Source organism: Camelus bactrianus, chromosome 6, assembly GCF_048773025.1.
Source record: "Camelus bactrianus isolate YW-2024 breed Bactrian camel chromosome 6, ASM4877302v1, whole genome shotgun sequence".
NCBI lineage: Eukaryota > Metazoa > Chordata > Mammalia > Artiodactyla > Camelidae > Camelus > Camelus bactrianus.
Genome location: NC_133544.1, coordinates 23,984,713 through 24,005,991, shown reverse-complemented (window position 1 = coordinate 24,005,991; position 21,279 = coordinate 23,984,713). Strand labels below are relative to the sequence as shown.

At 36.0% G+C, this 21,279-nt stretch overlaps 1 protein-coding gene across 4 annotated transcripts in view; it reads left to right on the top strand.

Annotated features, from left to right (window-relative positions):
* Window positions 1–21,279, top strand: part of TTLL5 (tubulin tyrosine ligase like 5) — a 254,922-nt gene that overhangs the window by 74,046 nt on the left and 159,597 nt on the right. For 2 of the 4 annotated variants that reach the window (XM_045523209.2, XM_074365213.1), the window contains 4 exons: window positions 6,484–6,546; window positions 11,349–11,387; window positions 17,888–18,045; window positions 18,976–19,282. In XM_045523209.2, the coding sequence (XP_045379165.2) occupies window positions 6,484–6,546; window positions 11,349–11,387; window positions 17,888–18,045; window positions 18,976–19,282 (567 nt within the window). The remainder of the gene's footprint in view (window positions 1–6,483; window positions 6,547–11,348; window positions 11,388–17,887; window positions 18,046–18,975; window positions 19,283–21,279) is intronic. The other 2 variants (XM_010963151.3, XM_010963129.3) reach the window with 1 other exon arrangement.

The following is a 21,279-nucleotide window of genomic DNA, read 5'->3' as shown; positions in this document are numbered from 1 at the left end:
TTTATCACATGTATACTTCGTAAAGATTTTTTTTCCCAGTATGTTACTTGTCTTTTCATCCTTTCAACAGTGTCTTTTGAAAAGCAGAAGTTTTAAATTTTGATTAATTCCAATGTGTGCATTTTTTCTTTTATTTACTGTGCTTTAGTATCTAAGAAATCTTTGCCTATCCCAGGTTTTCTTGTATGTTTCTCAATAGAAATGTTATAGTTTTAAGTTTTACATGTAAGTCTGATCCATTTTGAGTTAATTTTTGTATGTGGTGCATGATATGGATCAAAGTTCTTTTTTTTTTTTTCTTCCCCAGATGGAGAGTCCATGGTTTTAGCACCATTTTTTGAAAAGACTACCCTTTCTCCATTGAATTGCCTTTTCAGTTTTGTGGGCAGTCACTGTGTAGATCTGTTTCTTTACTGCTGCTTCTTTTCCATTGATCTTTTTGTCTTTGTGCCAGTACAGTACCACACTGTGCTGATTGATGTAGCTCTATAAAAAAATCTTGGTCTAAGTTTGTTCTTTTTCCACATTGTTTTGGTTATTCTAGGTTATTTGCATTTTCATTTGGATTTTAGAATTAGTTTGTCAGTTTCTACAAAAATGCCTGCTTAGGATTTTGATTGAGATTACACTGACTCTTTGCATCAGTTTGAAGAGAAATGGTTCTCTAACATTACTGAGTCTTCCAACTCATGAACAAGGAGTACCTATCCATTTATTTAGGTCATCTTTAATTTCTCTTAGCAATGTTCTTTAGTGTTCAGTGTATAGGTCTTTTATAGCTTTTGTCAGATTTATTCCTAAGTATTTAATATGTTTTGATTCTACTGTAAATGATTTTGTTTTGTTAATTTTAATTTCTGATTGCTGCTTATATCTAGAAATACAATTGATTTTTCCATATTGTTCTTGTTTCTTGCAGTCTTGCTAAACTCACTTACCAGTTATTGAAGGTTTTTAGAGATTCCATTGGATCTTCTACCTAGATAAGAAGATTATCTGTGAATAAAGACAGCTTTACTTCTTCCTTTCCAATTTAGATGTGTTTTATTTCTTTATTCTTGCTTGATTGCACTGGCAGGAACCTCCAGCACAATGCTGAATAGGACTGGTGAGAGCAGACATCCCAGTCTGGTTCCTGATCTTAGGGTAAGCATTTAGCCTTTTACCATTAAGTATGATGTGGACAGTAGGTTTTTCATAAATGCCTTTTATTAGATGGAAGGAGTTCCTTTCTTTTCCTCCTTTGCTAAGACTTTTTATCAGAAGTGGATGTTGGACTTTGTCAAATGCTTTTTCTATATCTCTTGACATAATCATATGCTTTTTCTTTTTTGGTTTGTTAATATAGTGAATTACATTGATTTTTGAATGTTAAACCCAACATTGCATTCCTGAAATAAACTCACTTGGTCATGATATATTATCTTTTTTATATATAATTGAATTTGATTTGCTGAAATTTTACTTAAAATTTTTACATCTATGTTTATGAAAGATACTGATCTATAGTTTTCTTATAATGTCTTTGTGTTCAGTATGAGGGTAATGCTGGCTTCATAGAATAAGCTGGAACATATTATCACCTCTTCAGTTTTCTGGAAGAGTTTCTGGAGAATTGGTTTTATTTATTTTTTGAGTGTTTGGTAGAAATCACTAGTGGAGCCACCTGGACCAGGAGTTCCATTTCAGTTTCTTTAATAGATAGAGGGCCATTCAGTTTATCTATTTCTACTTGAATGCGCTTTGGTAGTTAGTTTAAGGCATTTGTCCATTTCATATATGTTGTATTTATAAGCATAAAATTGTTTATAATGTTCCCTTATCCTTTGAACATCTGTAGAATCTTTAGTGATACTACTTTTCTCGTTTCTGCGGTAATTTGTTTCTCCTCTTTTTATCCCATTCATTCTGGCTACAGGTTTATCAGTTTTATTGATCTTCTAAGAGACTTAGTTTTTTATTTCATTGTTTTGTCTATTTCTTGAACATTGACTTCCATCCTAATATTAATTATTTCCTTTCTTTAATTTATTATGTGCTTCATTTGCTCTCTTTTTTCCCCTAGTTTCTTTAGATGGAAGCTGATGTCATTGATTTGAGACATTAAGTGAAACATAAGATATGTGTTTTAAGTGCTATAAATTTCCTACTAAGTACTGTTTTTGCAAGTTTTCACATCTACTTATCTGCTATAATATACCCACTCTAGCTTTCTTTTTTTTTTTTTAAGTTTAAGGTGTATGGCATAATGATTTGAGATGATTATCACGAGTTTAATGAATATCCATCAGCTCATATAGATACAAAATTTAAAAAATAGAAAAAAATTTCTTCTTGTGATGAGAGCTCTTAAGAGTTACTCTTTTAACAACTTTCATATATAACATACACCAGTGTTAATTATATTTATTTTATATTGTACATTATACCCCTAGTACTTATTTATCTGATAACTGGAATTTTGTACCTTTTTTCTGCCTTCATCCAGTTCCTCCACCCCACCCCTACCTACTCCAGCTTTCTTGTGACTAGTGTTGCAAAGGTATACCTTTTTTCATTGTTTTACTTACAATCTATCTGTGCCTTTATATTTAAAGTAGATTTCTGTAAAAGAAGGAAATCCTGCCACTTGTGGCAACATGGATGAACTCAGGGGAATAATGCTAAGTGAAATAAACCAGAAAAAGACAAATATTATATGATATTACTTGTATGTGGAATCCAAAAAAAAAAAAAAATAGAACTCATAGAAACAAAGAGTGAAATGGTGGTTGCCATGGGCTGGGGTAGAAGATATGAGAAATGTTGGTTAAAGGGTACAAACTTTCAGTTATAAGATGAATAAATTCTGGGAAATCTAATGTACAGCATAGTGATATGGTTGGGTTTAGATATGTCACATTACTGGTTGTTTTCTATTTGTCTAATGTGTTCTTTTTTTCCCTTTTTATTTTCTCCTGCCTTCTTTGGATTAATTAATTTCTCCTACGTCTTTTGTTTTGTTTTTTAAAAGGGTGGTTGCTCTAGGGTGACAATCTGCATCTTTTACTTACCACAGTGCACCTTAAAATAATAATATACTATTTCACGTGTAATGTAGGAATTTTACAACCAGTATGCTTCTATTTCCCTCTCCTGGCCTTTGGGCTATTACTGTCATGTATTTTACTTCTCTGTTAAGTTATGAATCCCATAGTACATTGTTACTTTTGCTTTGAACAGTTTAAGGAAATTTAAATATGAGAAATATTTGATTTAAATAAATTTAAATCTATTTATATATATACTACCCCTTTCCGATTATATACACTACTATTTTCAATGCTTTTCCTTCCTCTGTGTTGATCCAGGTTTTTATCTGGTATCATTTTCTTCTATCTGAAGAACTTCTTTTGTGGATCAGCTTAATCCTTTTCAGGCTCTTTTAGAAGTGTTTTTATGGTTTGTTTAGATAGCTGTTTGTTTAGGTCTAGAATAATTCCACTACTGAAGACTTTTTTGGGGCCTGTTAAATGACCCCCATATTCAGTGAGAGCTCTCCATTCTGATTGGTGGGAACTCAATCAATTGGCAGCCCTGTGTGAACTTTGGAGAGTGTTCAGCTTTCACTTTTTCTTTAATGTTCTTTACCCTGACAGTTGCTCTTTGCCCAACCTATGGACTTTCCCCCTATGCCTGAGCAGATCTGTATTCACCCAAAGACTCAAAGTGTCCCTTGTGATGATTTTTTGGGTATCTTCCTATGCATAGCTTCTTCCTCTCTGGGACATTGCTCCAAAAATTCTAGCTGCTTCCTAGAACTTTCATCTCTGTTATCTCAACACAGAGCCTCTTGGGTTCTACTTGAATTCTCTTTCTGCATAATCTGGAAATTGCCTCTAGGTGGTAAAAGGACAAGTCCTACAACAGTTATTATCTCTTATGTGGAAGAGGGGTTCTGTTGTTTAGTTTTTATTTCTTTTGAACTTTTTCTCAAAAACAACAGTGTGCTCTATGTACACTTTTTTCATTATTATGTTAAAGTTCATGTTGTTACATGTAGCTGTAATTCATTCTTTTTCACTGCTATATTGTATTTTTCTGTGTATTTATACTGGTGTAAAATTTCCCATTGTCCTGTTGATGGTATTTGGCTTCTTTCTGGTCTTTTGATGTTAAAGACAGCTGGGCTGTAAATATTCTTATGTATGTCTCCTGGGTATATATCTGGAGTGGAATTACTGGGCCATAAGATATGTAAATATTCAACTTTTAAAAATAATGCTTAAAAAAAGATAATGCTAAATTGTTTTCCAAAGTGACTATGTAAATTTACACTCCTCTCAGCAGTGCCTAAGAGATCCTGTTGATCTGTGTCTTCTCCTGTATTGTATCTCCAATAACAGTGGCACTGTTAGACTTCTTAATTTTTGTCAGTATACTGAGTGTAAAATGGTATCTTATTTTGGCCTTGATTTGCATTTTGCTGATTAGTAGTAAGATTGAGAACTTCTGTACTTGTTTATAGGTGACACATTTTTCTTCCACTGGTGACTGGCATTTGATCTAGTTGGGACACTAGTGGTTCTAAGTATAGAGCTAGAACTTAGAGGAATAAAAGAACTAGATTTTTGTTTGTTTCATTTTGTTTTGAAAACCCAGCTGTTCATAGAAAAATCTTTTTATCTTGCAAAAATATCCTATCCATGTTGTTAACACCTTATAAAGACCTAGGAATTCAACAGAAAGATATTGCTTGGCTTTTCAAAATTAGATAGAAATATATCTTTTGATATTTTTGAAGAATTTCAATATTTGAAGTTCCTAGAAAACATTTTTAATTAATGAAAGTGGAATCAGGGCCTTAATTGAGAGTTTTTCTAAGGAAACAGTTACAGATAATGTTGGGAGTCTCGTAGGGAATCCAATATTAATACACAAAGACTAAGATGGAGGCCAAAGTATCCCCTTCCATACTGATAAAGTCTAGGTTGAGAGACTTGATTATGTCTGTGTGCAAGCAAATGCGCTTTCTGTTGAACTTCAGAATTAGACAGATTTACACACCCATTTGTAGGCAGGGTTAGACTGAGCTGAGCGTCAGGAGCACCTGACCCTATGAGAGCAGCAGAGGATGTGTATTTCCTAAGAAAGATTGTCTCCCCAGAGAAAGAAGGGAGATGCTCATTGAATTTTTCCCGAATTACCGATCTGGTAAATTACTTTACCTCTCCTGGGACTTCTGTGAAAAGCAGCAGAGAGATGCAAAGAATATTAAATGAATTGAGTTACCTTCGTGGAGAGTGGGGAAGATGTGTTTATCTACTAACAAATATGCCTTTTTATTAATATGTCTTTATTGAACTCACACGAGCCTGGCATTATGCTTGGTGCTTTGGAGTATGAAACGAAGATTAGATGGGATCCCTGCTCTTTGAGAGTTAACAGTATGATTGTGGAGAAGTTATTTATACATGTAATAAGAATAGCTCACATTTGTATAGCTCTTTGTAATATAATGGACTTTATACATATCATTGTTATTCCCACTATAATAATAAGGAAAGTAAGGTTCACTAAAGTAATGGAACTTGTCCACGATCACACAGTGGGACTTGATGCAGGTATTCTGACCCCAAATCCTACTTCTTTCCTGCTGCATCATGCTGCTTTCCAAGAAGAAAAATTTTAGTCTGTGAGACGGTATATGACAGGTCCCTCGGGCATATGGTGAAGGCCAAGGCAGAAGTCCAGAACAAGGGCTTCTCTGTAGACTTGAGCGGTCATACCAGGGGAGGCTTCGTGCAGCACGGTGGACTTAAGCTGCTTCTTTAAGGATAGATTATGGATAAGTAGAGAGGTGTGAGGAGAAGGTGTCCAGACAGGCAGAAGGATTAGCGGGAGGTGTGGTGTGAGAGGATTATAAGGAGACTTGCCTGACTACTTCAGGATCCACGTTGGGGAACTGTGTGGGGAAAGTGTGAATGAATTGGTGGTATAGATTACTCAACTTTTGCAATCTTGAAAGAGAGAGTATATGCCTCCTGCAGTTGGTGTCAAAGAGCCATTGAAAGCTCTTGAGAAATAAGATGATTGAAACACTCTGTTGACATTTTCATGCCCTTGATGCATCTCCCGTTCCCAGCTTTATTGGACTTCTTTTCTAGCTATATATGGTTTTTGGTGGTGGTTTTGTTTTTATCTTCCAGTTTCATTTTTTGAATTTAGTCTATCACCTTTTATTAATCCAAGAAATCCTGGCTTTCTATTTTCTAAATTAAGTCCTCTGTATTTTTTCATTTTATTATATTTTCTGCTATTCTAGTGTGCTGTGATTTTAATTTGAACAACTGTCTCCTCCTTTGCCGCTTTAGAGACACTATATTTTTTTAGAAACAGTGTATAAGTGACCTGTCACTTTTGTGCTTGGCTCATGTTTTTATTTCTTTGTTTTCCCTTTCAACTAAGCTTAAGAAATAAACAGTTTCTTTCTTTGCATTTCAGGTCCTACCTTGAACACAAGACCTCCATGAACTATATGCTGGCAACACGTCTCTTCCAGGACAGGTGGGGATGTGTTAATCTTACAGGTGGGGATTTAGTAGAACTAGATTACAAAAATTAGGAGAAAGTACAGGCAAAAAAAGAGGAGACTTTATGAAAGTCTTTAGTAAAATCTCTGATGAAAAGAGCCTTTCAGAAAACACAATATAAAACCTCATTTTTTCAGAATCCATTAATTCTCAGCACTTTATAATGTTGCCAGAGGCTACAAATTAAACCGTAAAGATCTTTAAGCAATCTAAACATAGGCCCTAAACGTTTTTCTTCTTAAAGGAAGGCTCTTACCCAGTGCCTTTTTACTTTAGACACAATTTTAACAGACACAATCATCTGTTTTTCTAGACTAGACGAGATTAGAATGATCAGATTAGAAAAGGTGGAGGGGGAGGTAATTCACAAAATAAATACAGTGAGAGTTGTAAGAAATGACAACTGATAACCTCAATACAAGGGAAAATAGGGGAGAAATGATGGAAAGCAGACATTGGAATTCAAATAGCACAGCAGTCAGGACTGCTTAGTCCTGCATACTTTTGTTGCCCCTGAGACATAACTACATTACAGCACAGTTCAGTAATTGACTGACAAAATAAGGAATCTTAGTTATTTAAAGAAATCTATATTATTTTCAAGCTATGTGTGCTTTTTTTGTGGGGTTCTTAAAAATAGATACCCAGATTTCAGCCATTCCTTACAATATCATTATCAGGAAATATATGGGATTTCTAATTTCTCTCTGAAAATTTGTGGCTATTACCATTAATTTAGTAATAACACTGCATAGCTTCTAATGAAAGTGATCTTAAGATTTACTTGGAAAACATGGAAGCTCAGTTCTTTATATATAACCTGGTCCCAGCCCTCCCACCTCTTGCCTCCTCTCTGGAAACTTTTACAAGGCTTCTTTATCTTTAGAGTTCAGATACTGTACCAAGATGTTTTCTGGTGTGTTACTTTTCAGAATTTTGGTTTTGCAGTGGATGAATCCTTTCAGTCTGAGGATTTAAGTCTATTAACTGGGGGCAATATTCTCCTTATTCTGTCTTTCCTTTCCTTGTCAGACTTCTCTTAGATGAATTGTAGATCTTTTGCTATATCATCCCATTTGTCTTTACTTTTTTCTCATACTTTTGATCTCATTGTCTCTTGGCTTTAAATTCTTGGAGATTTCTTGAACTTTGTCTTCTAAGCTTCTAAACTGACCTTCAGCCTTACTTGTTTTGTTATTCAGTACCAGCTCAGGAAAGGGTTGTTTGACTTTTTTATTTTGGCAAGTATGAGTTTGGCATGCAAAAACTATGTTTTCTTCTAACTAGTTTTCATGGTTTATGGATGTAATATTAAATTGGTTCTGGTACCAATTCCAGTGTGGAGGGGGCAGGGCGATTCCCCCATAGTACCATGCAGTTGCACCCTGCTGTTGTCTGAGAAGTCACCTCAATTCTGACACTGTCAGAGATTAGCATCAGATTCCACAGTTTAAGGGTTCTACAACATTCCACCCCCCAACTTCAGATGCTAGTCACAAGCCCAGTTTATTACCTGTATTTCTGACCTACTGCCTGTGTATCAACTTGCCACGACTTCTTCCTTAGGCTCTATTAATTTGCTAGAGCGGCTCATAGAACTCAGAGAAACACTTCACTCACTAGATCACCAGTTTATTATAAAAGGATATAACTCATGGAAAGCCAGATGGAAGAGATGCATAGGGCAAGCATGGGGAAAGGGTACAGAGCTTCCATGCTTTCTACAGATGTGCCACTCTCCTCCAAATTTCCACACGTTCACCAGCCCGGAAGCTCTCTGAACCCCATACTTCTGGGTCTTTATGGAGGTCCCATTATGTAGGCACGGTTGATTAAATCATCGACCATTGGTAATTGAACTCCATCTCTATCCCCTCCCCTTCTAGGAGGACAGAGGGATAGGACTGAATGTTTCAACCCTCTAATTACAGAGTTGGTTCCTTTGGTGACCAGCCCCCATCCTCAGCTGATCCAAGGGCTTTTAAAAGTCACCTCATTAACATAACAAAAGACACCTTTACCACTTGTCGCTTAAGAAATTTTAAGGGTTTTAGGAGCTCTGTGTCAGAAAGAGGGGTGGAGACCAAATCTATATTTCTTTCTATAAATCACAGAATTACAAATATATTTTCACATGTCTTTGGGTATCTCAGTTAGTTTTTTTAATTTCCTTTCTGTTTTTTGCATCATATTTAATTCTTCTAGATGAGTCCTATTTGTTCATCTCATTGTTTCTAGTTTATGCTGTTATATTTCCTGAAATAGTTGGTGATTTCTGACTGTCTGGTCATATTTAGCAATGAACTGTTTGCTTAGGATTAGTAGTTGCCATGAGTTTCCTCACAGGTTGTCTATTTCTGAACTGATGTGATCTCTTTGTTTGAGTTCTGATCTTTGTACAATCTAGCTAACCATGAGGGAGAAAGAAGGTGGAGCAGGCAATCTGGGAACCACCACCAAAATTAGGAAGCATTCTCCTAGGGGAAGCATAATAGTAAAACAATTTGAGATGTAATAATATATGTCCTTCTTTATTAACACATCCAATAACAAGACCTAGCAATGGGTCTAATAACTACCATTTAAAAAGTGTGGTAAGTGTTGGCAATATTTGGGACCTCACAAAAGTTACTCTTTTGGTAACAAAATCACACTTACGCTACTGTGGATGGTTCCCTACATGTATATGATGCTAAATTTCAGTAATAAGATTACTTTTTTTCCCCCATCCAATTTGGTGCATTCCCTGACTTCTTTCTTTAGGCCCCAGTAACAACTCCTGCTTAGAAAGCATTCTAAAAACTTTGGTTCGAAAAAGATGCATTTCACTGTTTAACGAAGAAAGGCCCTCATGATTTACTCTTGCCTACCTTTTTAGCCTAATCTCCATTTTTCCATACCAACCCATGGCCAGTCACACCATCTCCACTTGCTCTTTCATGCCTCCTTATCCTCACATTGGAATTCCCATCCATTCCTTTGGAATGGCCTTCAATTTATCCCTAAATTCTTGCTCTAGCTATGTCCTTCCTCCTCTTACCCAGACAAGCAGGAAGTTGTCCCAGCCCTCCTTATGCCTCCCTCTGATTTATATTCCCATATTGTACATATTGTATTATAATTGCCTATTTACTAACTACTCTATTTTCAAGTTGGCTTTTAAGAGTAGGTACTTTGTCATGTTTATCTTTGTTAATATCAAGAACCTACCATGTGGTAGGCATACATACGAACATGCATTAAAAAGTTGAAATTGAGTTTGCAAGCCCCAGCATCTTCCATTAAGTCTGTTCTCTTCAATCTGAACTGATGTTTTCTCTCTTGCAAATCCTGATGTATTACTGTCAGAACTAGTTTCAACCTAATCCTCTAATTTCATTTCATGGTAAGTTCATTTGGTCTGCCTTCCCTGTCCTCCCTCACTCATCCCCCACATACCCACCCTGCCCTGGGAAATAGTGTCTTACTGTCTCACAGCATGATAGTAGTTTTAACCCTGGCTGCATGTGAGTAACACTATATTTGTGCCCTAACCCCTCCCGGATAGAAGTACTTTATACTTACTGAAGGCTGCCTAAGTGATTGTAGTGTGAAGCCGTGTTTGCAAATTACTAGTGCAAACCATTATCTGATGAAAAAGTTAAAATCATCCTGAGACCTTCTGATGATAAATTGACAATATTAGGACATTGGCACGTATAGAAAACATGGGAAGGAAAAGATAAAAACATTTTGGTGAAGACAAATTTTTCACTTGATTTTTCTATAGATAGAAAACCTTGATATTGATTACATCTGTCTCTTTAAAAAGAAAAAACAGCAACCAATGTGATACATTACATGTGTGTGATTCCATTTATATAACAATTTTGAAATGATAAAATTTTAGAATGGAGAAGAGAAGCCAGGGGATAGGTAAGAGGTATGTGGTTATAAAAGGGCAACATGGGGGGTCCTTTTCATAATGGGATTGTTCAGTATCTTGTCTGTGGTGGTGGATACATGAACCTACACAGTAATAAAATGTACCAAACTAAATATATACTAAATATACACATTCACAAATGAGTACAAGTAAAATGGGAAATTGTCTAAAAAAGAGAAAGTGTTAAGTGAAAGGAAATTGAATGACAAACAAAAGCCGATTTAAACCTGAATGGTTACTCCCTTCCTGTGGTTCAAGCCCAGCTCTAGTTTAAAGACAGTGGAGAGCATCTCTTTTTTAACGATATATATATATATATATATTTTAATTGTGGGAAATCTGTTTCTCACGAGCATCCTTTTTGAACTCCACGAGAATTGAGATCAGCTTCTTTTCCTAACACAGTTCAGTGCAAGTGGAAAGAGCACTGGAGTCTGTGACCAAAGTCTCGGGTTCAAATTTAAACCCTTTAAAGCTCTGACATTGGGCATATCACATAATGGTCTTATCCTGCTCCTTTTTATAATAACCTTCCTCACATTGTTATTGTGAAGAATAAGTGAGACTAGATTTGTGACTAGACACACAGATGCAATATAATTTTTCTCTAAAATTCATTTGTCCTGTTCCTTTTGTTTTTTATTGATGCTCCCTAAGATTATGGTACCCTGTTCTTTTCTGAGCATGTTCTCAATTCATCTCTCTGCTTTTCCCCCAAGATGCCTTCCAGGGCATATTCGATGTTGAATCTCTGCAATACAAATCTCAGGAAAGAGTATGTGTATGTGTGTACACTCAAGAGGGAATATCTACATAATACTCTAACCCGCTTGTTCTTTCTGCTTCTGTAGGGGAAACCCAAGAAGAAGCTTATTGACAGGAAGAACACGGTAACTGATTTTTAAAAGTTGAGAAATTCTTTCCATGTGCATAATACGTGACCATGCACAGACTAAGCATGATGCTTTATAGAACCATTTTCAGTTTGACTCAGCTTGAATAGTAACATAAAGATGTTTCCTATTGAAACACTATTCTGTGGCAACTTTTTACAAACTCAGTTTGGGATTTACATTTTTATAACTATAGACATGTCATTTCAACTGATAATAATAGTATTCAAATAGTCGAAATTTGACTGTGTGAGAGAGACCAAAGTACTTATGAGATTTCAAGATTACTCTCACGTTAAATTCAAATGAAAGATTATGTTTTGGCCTTGACATACCTGGGGCAAACAGCTCTGCGCTTTGTGGGACTAAGAAGAACTCCTTTCAGTTTGCCACGGAACTAAAAATGCGCAAATACCTCTTAATTTTGGCAGAGCAGAGAAAGGTCTTAGAAGAAGGGCTGGGATGGCCTGCCCAACTGAAGACTGCAATCACAGCAAAAACTCTTAACTCTGAACACATACCATCTGGTCTGAGACATTACCTACATCCCCTTTGTGCTGTATCTCTGTGAAAAGCAAAATGGCAGTAAGAAATAAACCCCCTAGATCTAGCTTTTTATTTTACAGTTAAGAATTAAGATAAACTTGGTTTTCTCATCCAAATCTTTTGAAGTGTAAATCTGAGTTTTCTTTAAAGGAAAACATGATTGCCATTTAACTAAGAAAAAACAGAGAAATCAAGTTTGTAGCTTGTTTCCAAATGAAAGTCATGCTTAGTTTATAAGTTTTCTCCAGGTTTTAATCAAGGAATATATTTCCTAGAGTATACTGCTATCAGTGTGCAAATTAGAAAAAAAAATCTTAAACAACAAGAATATTTAAAGTTCAGTGGGTTCTGTCCATTTTTTGGCACTCATTTTTTATTGCCATTGGTAGGGGTTTTTTGGTGGTATAGAGGTGTAAGCAGATGAAAGGTGGCACATGATAGACCATGTGCTGGAGCATGAAACAATTCTTTGTACATCTAAAAGGATTAAAATCATAGAGTATGTTCTTTGACCATAATGAAATTAGAAATCAACAGTGATAGAAAATCTCCAAATATTTAGGAATTAAGCAACACATTTCTAAATAATCGATGGATCAAGGAAGAAATCATGAGAGAAATTCGGAATATTTTGAACTGAATGATAATAAAAATGTAACATTAAAATGTGTGGGATGCAGCTAGAGTATAGTATTTGGAGGGAATTTATAGCTTTAAGTGCTTATATTAGAAAACAGAGGAATTAATGACTAATCTAATATTCCATTTTATGAAACTAGAAAAATAAGAGTAACCCAAAGTACATAGAAGAAAGGAAGTAGTAAAGAGCAGAAATCAATTAAATAAAAGACAGACAACAAAGAAAATTAATAAAGTACAAAATTGTTCATTGATACAATAGCAGAATTGATAAAATTTTAGGTAAGCTGATACAGAAAAGAGAGGGAACACTGATTATCAATATCAGATGGGAAAGAGGGGATATCACTATAGATCCTTCAGACATAAAAAAGATATAAAGGGAATATTATTAACAACCTATTCCACTACTTTGACAACCTAAATGAAATATCTGAATTCCTTGTGGGGAGGGAACTCTTAGCAAAACTAACACAAGCTGAAATAGAAATTTTTGAATAGTCCCATACCCAATCAGAATATTGAATTCATAATCAAAACTTTCCTCCAAAAAATACTCAGGCCCAGTAGTTTCACTGGTGAATCATATCAACATTTGAGGAAGAATATAAAGAAATCTTACACAAACTGTTTCAAACATAGAGGCAAGGACACTTCCCAGCTCATTTTATGATACCAGAAAACTATGACATGAAAACCTGACAAAGACATTAAAAAAAAATTATTTGCTAGTAAGTGTCTTCATGAACATAGACACAAAATTTCTTGAAAGAATATTAGCAAATAGAATCCACCAGTATATAAAAAAGATAATACAGATGACTAAAGTGAGATTTTCCCTAGTAATGCACGGTTGATTTAACATTTGAAAATCAGTCAATATCATTCACCATAATAAATAAGGGAAAAAACCCAGATGATTATTTTATTAGATGCAAAAAAAAAAAAAATCTGATGATATTCAGCACATGTTTATGAGAAAAACTCTTATCAGGTCCAGCGTAGAATGGAACTTCTTCAATCTGATAAAGGCCTTCTATAAAAAATCTGTTTCTTACATCATACTGAATGGTGAAATATGAAGGCTTTCCCCCTGCAATTAGTAATCAGGCAAAGTGTCCAATATCACCATTTGTATTCCCTTTTTACTAGAGGTCTTAAGCAGTACAATAAAGCAAAGACGGGGTGGGGGGATAAAAGCTATACAAATTAGAAAGGAAGAAGTTAAATGTCTTTATTCTTAGATGGCATAATCAGGTTAGTAGAAAATCCTAAGGCATATATAGAATAGCTACAAGAACATACAAGTAGAGGGGAGGGTATACCTCAAGTGGTAGAGCACATGCTTAGCATGCACGAGGTCCTGGGTTCAATCCCCAGTACTTCCTCCAAATATAAGTAAATAAATAAACCTAATTACCACTCCCCATAAAACAAACCAAACAAACAAACAAAAAAGAACATATAAATGTACTTATCAAGGTCTTAGGATCAATATACTAAAATCTATTTTTTTAATATACTAACAGTAAATAATTGCAAAATGGAATTTAAAATTCCATTTACAGTAGCTTTTGAAAATATGAAATTCTTAGGGATAAATTTAACAAAATATTCTTAATACTTACAAATATTTTGTATAATTAATACTTACATATTAAAAGCTGCTAATTATTACTTAAAGAGATTAAAGAAGATCTAAATAAGTCCTGAGGTATGTCATGCTCATGGATTAGAAAACAGATTGTAAGTATCCGTTCTCCCCAAATTGATCTAAAGATCCAGTACAATTTCAATCACTAGTCTAGTAGATTTTTTGTAGGAATTGACTGTTTTATTAAAATTTATATGGAAATATAAAGGATATAGAATACCCAAAGTAATTTTAAAAAGAATTAGAGGACCTGCCTTAAAGAAATATGATAATGCTATCATAATCAAAGCTGCAGCAAATTGATCAATGGAACAGAATAAAAAGCCCAGAAATAGGCTTATATTTATATATGGTCATTTGACTTTAAACAAAAAACTTAAAGTAATCCTATGGGGAAAGGTAACTTTTTTTAACAAATGGTGCTGGAACTGGATATTGTATTTTTAAATGAACCTCGGCCCCAACATTAGGTGATTCATAGACAGATACATAAAAGCTATTACTATAAAACTTCTTGAGGAAAATATCTTTGTGACTTTGGGCTTGGCAAAAGGTTTTAAACATGACACAGAAAGCAATAAGCAAAAAGGAAAAAGTGATAAGCTAGGCTTCCTCAAAATTGAAAAGTTTTATTTATAATAAGATTTTGTTAAAAAAAATGAGTGGGCAAGCCATAATAAGTGAAGATATGCATCAGATATATATGTCATAGGACTGGTATTTAGGAAATATAACAAACTCCTCCAGCTAAATAATTATAAGACAGTCAACCCAGTTACAAATGGGTAAAATATTTGGACACTTCAAAAGGAAGATACGTGAATAGCCAATATAATTGAGAAAATATGCTTAACAACGGTAGTTATCAGAGAACTGCGAATTAAAATCATGAGATACCACTAAACATTCAGCAGAATGACTATATCAAATCATTACATTGTACACTAAATATCTTACAGTTTTATTTGTCAGTTACATCTCAGTAAAGCGGGGGGAAAAATGACTGACTGATAGCATTAGATGATAAGAATGTTGAACTAATGGAACTCTGATGAATTGTCATTGGCATCAGAATCTTTAGAAAGAATCTGGCAGTTTGTTAGAAAGCCTAGAAAATCCTACTCTCAGATCTTAGAAGAAATGAAAGACATAAGCACAAAATGACTTGTACAAAAATGTTCATAGCAGCTTTATTCATAATATTCTGAAACTGGAAGCAACCTAGGTGTCCAGCAAGAGGGGAATCAGTGAATTGTGGATTATTCATACAATGAACTAATCCTCAGCAATAAAAAGGGCTACATGCTGATACACATAACATGGATGAATCTCAAAAATATGCTGAATGAAAGGAGACTTAACAAAAAAGAATTCATACTGTATGATTTCATTTTTATGAAGTTCAGGCAAACTTAACATGTGATGAAAAAATTCAGACCAGTGGTTTCCTTTGGGAGTGTGTGAGAAAGGAATTTACTGGGAAGGGGTGTGAGAACTTTGTGAGGGGATAGTAATGTTAGAGTTTGGATTACATAGGTCTAGGCATTTGTCAAAACTCCTCAAATAGACATTTAATATTTGGGTATTTCACTGTGTGTAATTTTTAGCTCATTTAAAAAAAAAAAAAAAGAAGAAGGAAAGAAAGAAAAGAAAAGAAAAAGAAAAGGAGAAAACTGCCAAAGCCCTATAAAGCAAATGTTGAACTCTAGATCCTAATGGTTTCTGTGTTGAAGTGTTTAGGAGTGAATTGCATTGATGTCTGTGTGCAACTTTGAAATGCTTTAAAAATTAGGTGGGTTGCTGGTTGAATAGAAGAAGGGAAGATTGAATATGTATGTAATGAAACAAATGTAGTAAAATGGTCAGTGTAGAAACTGGGTGATAGGTGTACATCTGTTCACTGTACAATTCTTTGAACTTTTCTGTTTAAATATTTCATAATAATGTGTTGAAAAAATAAAATGAAAGAGAAAGAAATAGCCAAAAGGTATCACACCTTATTTGTAGGGAATTCGATTATTTGTTAGGTCAAAAATATTTATGGTGTGTCAGATGTCTGCTGGGCAGTCTCAAAGCATCACTGATCCAGTGAGAAACAACACAAGCACGGGCCTTGCCTTCATAGAACTAGAATTCTGTTTATCAGTTGTACATTTTCCTCAGCATTCCCTACCTCCATCCCTTGTAATAGTTGTGATTTATATTTCTGTTCAGGGTTTCTTAGAAGCTCATAGTTGTTATTTAAAAATATCAGATTTGTTGTATTTTCTTTATTATTTAATTGCCTAAAAATCTGTTTTCACAACTGTGTGTGTGGCAGGGGGTAGTGTTCGGTTGTTGGAACTATGGTCAGTTGGATTTGGAGTATTTTTAAAGTTCATTAATTTGCTTCCTGTTTCTTCCCTCTGTGTCAGGACCTTCCCTGTTCTTGGCTCAATTTCCTGCCCTAGAGAGACGGCCTCCAAAATATTTACTATCCAGTCCATCCAACCAGAAATCCCTAAAAGTCCTAAATAGACCAAAAGACACAGCCTTACCACCATACTCAGGGACTGAAAACTACCAGAGGAATGAGGATGAATTTTGACCTTAAAGGGAGTACACTTTGAGTTTTAGAGAGTTCAAGAGAGAGAGAGTTCAGAGCCAACCAGTTAGATCTTGAGTTCTGAGTATACAGAGTTGGCTACCTGCTTTCAAACATTAACATGGATATGTCCTTTCTGACTGGGTGACCAAGAACTCTGTCTCTCTTTGGTGACCTAGTTATCTCTTCATGCCTGGTTCTTTGCCTGGTCCTTGTCTGGACTGGGCCTGATTCCTGTCACTTCCCCAATTTGTTCTTTATCTTATTTTAACTAATGCCTAATGTGGCTGTGGCCATCCACATACCCCATCCCACTTCCCATTCATGATCTGACTGAATTTGGCATTGCCCTGTATCTTCTGCCTTCCCTGTCTGTGCCTCTGATCCTAACTACTGACTTGTCCTCAACACCTGGAGAGTCCCTGCCACCTCTGCCCACCTCCTCCTATAACTAAGTAGGCTCTAAAGGAGAAATTTCTCATATTCGAATGCTTGAGACTTAGTACATCCCAAGGTCTTAATGGCTTTTCATGAAGACACTCTCCTGTGAGTTTCACTTAGCTCTGTGCTACCATATTCACAGATTATCAGCCAATGTCTCCTTCTCTTAACCTCTGCTAAATCTGTATTTATTAAATACTATATGCTTTAAAAGAATATTTATGTAATTTTGAGTAGGTTATAATGAATAAATAAAGCAATAAATATATCTCTAGCGATCACCAAGTTTAAGAATTAAAGTGCTCCCAGTCTCTCCAATCATTCTTAAGGCATAGGTGTTGGGTAGTACTTACGATCTCTGCCATGAATAGTCAGCCAGTATTGCCAAGTACTTAAAAATATTTGAACGTTGTCTTCAGATATATTTTTGTTCAGAACATTTAACAAATTCAGATAGGCCATTAGTGAAGTTTTATTGTAGATTCCAATATTCCCATTTATCTGTCAAACTTTTTAGAATTCTCTAGAGTTACCATGCCCGCTCTGTCATCATTACAGAATTCTGTCAGACTTAGCCTTGGAATAAAGAAGAGAGCTTTCTGAAGGCTCTAGCTACCATGTTTTTTCCCATAGAATGATCGTTGATGGAGCACCGGAATTGAAAGTAGAGAGTATGAATTCGAAGGCCAAGCTGCATGCTGCTCTTTATGAGAGGCAGCTCCTGTCTCTGGAGGTGCGAAAGCGTCGACGGCGGAGCAGCAGGTTGAGGGCCATGAGGCCAAAGTACCCAGGTATCTGCTGGTGAGCTTTCACCAAACTCTGTTATCCGTTTCCTGTCCAACTGATTCAGCTTCTTAGTTAATAGTTAATGATTCAGAACCTTCCTGATCACATATACTTACTTTTTTGGCTATAGTGTTTTTCCTCTGAAACTTATTTCAAAAGGATTATAAGTTTTTAAACCTTCAATTCTATAATGTTTCTATTGAAGATTATCTGAAGCACACACATTTTGGCTTTTGCTCTAATTCCAGCATCTCTTAACTACCTGATACTTAGCTTAAGTTTAATGGAACCCTGAGCGTTATTGTTGGGTTTTTCATGGTTAAGTATCAAGTCCAGTTTGTCCTTTGATATTGCTGAGTGGTGGAAGTATTTTAAACATGAACAGAAAAAAAGGGCATTTCTTTCTCTCCCAGAATCTTCCATGTTAAAGATCTATTTGTCACTGACTAACTGACTCCCTTTTCCCCCTCCTTGTCTTGTTTGTTGAGTTGCTGTATCAGCACATCACTCACTGGGGTTTCATTGGCAAATAAAAAAGATATGGTGGTTGTCCTCACAGACCTTCCAGGGCAGTGAAGGAGAAGGATAATGACTAAACATAGGATAGAAAGATACTCCCCTGCTCTTTGCACCTCCATGAAAGGTGCCCTTCTAAAAACTTCTAACACACTGTAGAGATTGCTCTCCTAAAATGTTTTTTGCCTTATGTTGGGGGAGAGCCATTGGTATTATGATGAGAAACATCAACTCTAATGAAGATCATTAATAGGTTTTTAGAATGTATGAGATTGGAGACACATGCGTGCTGTTAATTTTGTGCATTATTTGTGGTCTGATTTAGAAATGGGTTTTTACTAAAAAGTTAAAAGGAAGGTATTGGGAGAGAGGAAAATTTAATCCTTTTTTCAGCAACATTAGTGATTCTTCGCATTTAGTGATTACCCAACCAGCTGAAATGAATGTTAAAACTGAGACAGAGAGCGAAGAGGAGGAGGAAGTTGCATTAGACAATGAAGATGAAGAGCAGGAAGCTTCCCAGGAGGAGTCTGCAGGGTCTCTTGGAGAAAATCAAGCCAAATACACACCCTCACTGACCGTTATGGTTGAAAATTCACCCAAAGAAAATGCTGTGAAAGTTTCTGAATGGAACAATAAAGGTGAACAATGCTGCAAAATTGAGACTCAGGAGCCAGAGCCTAAATTTAACCTGATGCAGATTCTGCAAGATAATGGCAATCTTAGGTATGTACCTTTTGTAATTATAATGATAAAACTGATAACAGCTAATCTGTACTGTGTACCAGGTCCTGTGCTGGTGGCCTTATAGCCATTTTACATTTCTTATGCACAACAATCCTGTGAATTAATGACTGTGATTTGATATTATTATTATCAAGGAAACTGAGCCTTAGAGAAGTTACTTGTCCGAGGTATAGAACTATGATGCAAATGCAGATCTCATTGGCTCAACAAACATTTGTTGGATTTTAGCGTCAGTCACTTAAGAGCACAAGGTGACTGAGACAAGGAGCTCAAGCAGCTCATGGCTTGGTGTGGGGACACTTAAAGTGTGGGGACTGTGACCCCAGTATGCTCAAAGGACTCTTAGGACACAGAAAAAGGAGTGATTGGTCCTCTTTGAGAGGGCCAGAGAGACATAGGGAGGAGGAAGTATCTGAACCAGGCCTTTACTGGTGAGTAGAATTTCAGGAGGTTTGGGAGGTGACAGCTAAGTGTGGGAGTGCTCGTAGAGGAAATAAAGGCACAGAGGGTGATGGTGCAGGCATTCATTCAGTCTCTTGACAAATATTTATTGAGCGCCTGCTTTGTACCAGGAATTGTGCTGGGCGGTATAGTGTTACAGTGGAGACCAAGACAGGCTCGTGGAACTCACAGTCTAGTGGGGAAGACTGAGAGTAAACAAAAAAATGAGGTAATTTCAGGCAGTGAGAAGTGCTATGAAGACAGTAAAATAGGATGTAGTATTAGAATGTAATTGGGCAGAAAGTTTCTTTAGATTGTGGTGTTCGGGTTTGGAAAGGTAACCTTTAAAGTAAGTCCTGAATGATGAGAAGGAGTAAATGATGTGAATATCAGAGGACAGAATATTCCCAGCAGAACTGCAAGTATAAGACCTTGAAATTGGAATGAGCTTGGTGAGTCTGAGAAATACAGGTTAGTGATGTGGAGTTACCTGGGGAGAAGGGTGCGGTAAGAAATGAGAGTACAAAATTGGATGTCATTTGATCATAAAGGGCTGTACAGGAGCCTGGACTTTATTTTCTGAATGGATAGTTTTTAAGCAGATGAATGATAAGGTTAGATCTTGATTTAGAAAGTGAATTCTGGCTGCATTGTGGAATAGTGATTGATAAGAGGGGAACTAAAGGTAGGGAGCTGAGTTAGGGGCTGTAAAAGTTAGTCCAGAGCCAGGAAGATGAAGGCCCTGACAAGAGCAGTGGCTATGGGATGGACTTAATGAAATTTGCAAGTTAAAATTGAAAGGGCTCGGTCCCTGTAGATGTTAGAACTCCAAAGGACTGAATTTTCCAAATTTGGTAACTTGGTGATGCCATCAGTCTATATCAGGAACACAGGAGCTGGTTTCATAATAGAAATAATGTGTTTTGTTTGGGATGCAGTGAGGTGGAAGTGCCCTGGGATGAAGGTGTCCAGTAGACAGGGGCAAGTTCAGCTTTCAGAGTCAGAGTTGAACAGTTGATAGGTAAAGACTCCAGAGTGGATGAGCTTGTCCAATTCAGTTTCATTCAGCAAGCATGGATAGGGTGAAAAGGAAGGAAAGGGAAAACCAATGTCTAATGGTAAAGAGACCAAGAAATAGCAGTCAGAGAGGTAGCCATAGAACTGGGAGGAGGTGTTATGGTTAAAGCCATGAGATGAGAATTTCAAGCTATATAGTGCCTCAGGCAAACCAAGTTAGGATGAGATGTGAAAAGAGACTCCTGCATTGATGACCTTATAAAGTGGACTTAGTGGTAGAAGAGAAATGTGAGTTGGGGAAATAAGAAAGCAAGTATGAACTAATTTTCAGAGGATTTGGCAAGGAAAGGAAGGTAAGAACTCAGAGAGAGAGCACGCCAAGAGATAAAAGATTTTTTAAGATAGAAATTCTGGAGCTTACTTATAGACTAGGGAAGGATTTGATGGCAAGAGAATTAGAGGTACAGCATTGCATTTATTGACAGAGATGGGTCCTAACGGAAGATGAAAGGAGGCCT